General features: G+C 64.7%; 1 protein-coding gene across 1 annotated transcript in view; it reads right to left on the bottom strand.

Annotated features, from left to right (window-relative positions):
* Positions 1-360, bottom strand: part of ANO8 (anoctamin 8) — a gene marked incomplete at its 5' end in the record, with an annotated part of 6,640 nt that overhangs the window by 2,930 nt on the left and 3,350 nt on the right. The window contains one exon of the mRNA XM_019472202.1: positions 32-332. Coding sequence (XP_019327747.1) covers positions 32-332 — 301 coding nt within the window. The remainder of the gene's footprint in view (positions 1-31; positions 333-360) is intronic.

Raw genomic sequence — 360 nt, 5'->3', positions numbered from 1 at the left:
GAGGGGTGAGGTAGGGGGGGGGATGCCCGGCCCCTCCCCTCCCGGCTCCTACTTTGGATACTCCCAGTCTCCAGCAAAAGCCCAGGAGGCCCTTAAAGAAGATGAGACAGAGGTGGAAGTGGAGGAGGATGAAGGGAAGGAGAGCCTCTTTGAGCTGACGCATGAGGCTTTGGGAGAGAGAGAGGATGAGCAGGAGCTGTGGAAGGGACAGAAGAACAGACGGACAGACAGACAGACAGAGAGAGACCGTGAGCTGGAGCAGGAGCTGGGGACCCGGCGCAGCCTCCGGCCGGGAGCACAGCAGCCAGGGACCGCGGCGGGGGCATGCGGGGACATCGCCCCCCCCCCGGAGGGGATGGG

Source organism: Aptenodytes forsteri, unplaced genomic scaffold (assembly GCF_000699145.1).
Source record: "Aptenodytes forsteri isolate BGI_AS27 unplaced genomic scaffold, ASM69914v1 Scaffold147, whole genome shotgun sequence".
In the NCBI taxonomy this organism is placed as follows: domain Eukaryota; kingdom Metazoa; phylum Chordata; class Aves; order Sphenisciformes; family Spheniscidae; genus Aptenodytes; species Aptenodytes forsteri.
Note: the sequence above shows the minus strand (reverse complement) of the source record. Positions and strands in the feature narration are given on the sequence as shown.